The sequence below is a fragment of the Callorhinus ursinus genome, unplaced genomic scaffold, assembly GCF_003265705.2.
Source record: "Callorhinus ursinus isolate GAN/ISIS: 27379988/994484 unplaced genomic scaffold, GSC_fseal_2.0 scaffold138, whole genome shotgun sequence".
Taxonomy (NCBI): Eukaryota; Metazoa; Chordata; class Mammalia; order Carnivora; family Otariidae; genus Callorhinus; species Callorhinus ursinus.
The window spans coordinates 516,075-518,018 of record NW_027397200.1 but is presented as its reverse complement, the minus strand read 5'-3'; the positions used below and the strand labels follow the sequence as shown (position 1 = coordinate 518,018).

Below are 1,944 nucleotides of genomic sequence, written 5' to 3'. Positions count from 1 at the left end.
GTGCCAGCTCCCAGCCAAGTGCATCCCCAAGTGTCCACCCAAGTGGCCTCAGGCCCCACAGGCCCCACAGGCCTCGGCTCCCTGCCCAGCTCCCTGCCCCCTGCCTGCCCCCTCCTGCTGTGTCCCCAGTTGCTGTATCACTGGCTTTGGAGGCTGCTGCTCTCTGGGGTCTCATGGGTTTCCGGGAGTCTGTATAGGCCAGCCCCCGCCTTCCAACTGCTGGGAGAGGGAGTCCTCTGGGTGTTCCAGCTGTTGCCATGGATTTGGGGGCCGCAGCTGACCTGCAGATTTTGAGGAGCCAAAGATCCATAGCCAAGGACAAGCCTGGAGTTGACGACTTTCCTCACTCTCACCCTGTTCTCCCTTCTCCTCCTGAACTAAGCTGCCTAGATATGTACTTAATGGACTCCTCTTTTTGCTGAGAACCTCAGACCTCTTGGCCTCGGCTTTGGACCTACATCAAGGAGACCTGAATGCTACCGAAAACTCTGCTTTCCAAAGCTTTGTCAACATGCAAAAATAAAGCTTGTCTTTCCTGCACTCTGAGCTCTTTGGTGTTTGTTGATGCCCCCATCCTCAGCTCAGGGGAGCTCCCATTAACCTGGATTCTTCAAGTAGACCCCATAATGAGCCAGCCAGATGGGAAGTTCCCACCAAGGGATGTCCCAGACCTGAGCCATCTGAGAGGAAAGATCCCAGAGGGGAGTAATGTGGTGCTCCCAAAACATCAGCTACCTTGTTCCACCACTGCTGCTGCCACCATCTGTGAGGTTTCTTCCTACCTATTAAGGACATTGTGCTCCCCAGCCCCAGAATTCAGCCTCCAGACTCTTCCGACTTGAGTGAAGCCTATGCTTAAGAAAAAATGGCACAGGGGTACTTGTCATTTTTAGATCTTAGTTCAAAATCTACAACAAATACTCTCCTTGAGTATATCTACAAGACTGAGTCCCTCATTACTTTTCTTCACGCAGGAGCCAGAGTCTACTCAGTGGCCCAGTTAGCACAATTCTCTTGATCGACTTTTTTTATCTACTGTCCGTGGTTTCTTTTCTCCTTGTATTCAGTGGGGCAAATGGCATGGGCTTGGGGGCAAATTCTTAAAGAACTGTTCTTTCTAACCCAACATGGGCCATATGCAACAGCAATGCTTGTGTCCATCCTCCAGGATTAGGGTTCTTAGCCACAGAATGGAGACACTGGTGCCTTGGGGCCAGTGGGAGACAAAGGATGGAACTATGGTCAGTACCCCAGAAGGCACACATAATCCATACCTTAGATCAACGCATGCCACAGCTATGTGAACAACTGGGCTCATGTGGTGGAGTGAGTCTCACACGTGAATGCCATCTGCTAGGTGTGCTGTAGCAGAAGAGAGATTGAAGGCTGCCTCTTCTGGCCATCCTCTTGCATCAAAATAAATTATTAGGACTCACTTAGTGACATCCAGGTCACTGAGAGCTTTGGGTTTTAGCATGAAGGTAGACCTGATCACCTTCTTTTACATCCCAATCAACCCTCAGTCAGAGGAATAAAATTGCTTGATCAGTAGTTTTCAACCTCTGACAAAGGCAACAATAGGCAGGCATCCAGAGAGGCATTTCAGAGATTTTTAAATGTCTTTGAGAGGGAAACTGTGTGTGTGTATTTATTTATTTCAAATGCTGTAATAATATTCAGCATGCTTACTTAGAAGTGTTAAATAACCAGTGATAAATGGTAACACTTTGGCTTTCCAGGCAATCTGGGTCATTAGCATAGCTAGCTGATGTCAGAGTAGAGTAAAATGTTGTAACAAATTAGTGTGCATTTAAGGTCTTAGTCATATTTATTCATTTAAGGGGAAATATTTTTTTCCAACATTCTAGCTTTATTGTTTGAAATAACATCCTCTATCTCAAACTCACTCCTTACCTCTGGAAGAAGAGTGAGTGATCTGACAGG

General features: G+C 47.3%; 1 protein-coding gene across 1 annotated transcript; it reads left to right on the top strand.

Moving 5' to 3' along the window:
- Positions 1–10: 10 nt before the first annotated feature.
- On the top strand, positions 11–280 carry LCE7A (late cornified envelope 7A; the record flags this gene model as incomplete). The annotated part of the gene is made up of 1 exon (XM_073890318.1): positions 11–280. A coding segment is annotated over one exon (270 nt), but the record flags the coding sequence as incomplete, so codon positions are not given.
- Positions 281–1,944: the final 1,664 nt, after the last annotated feature.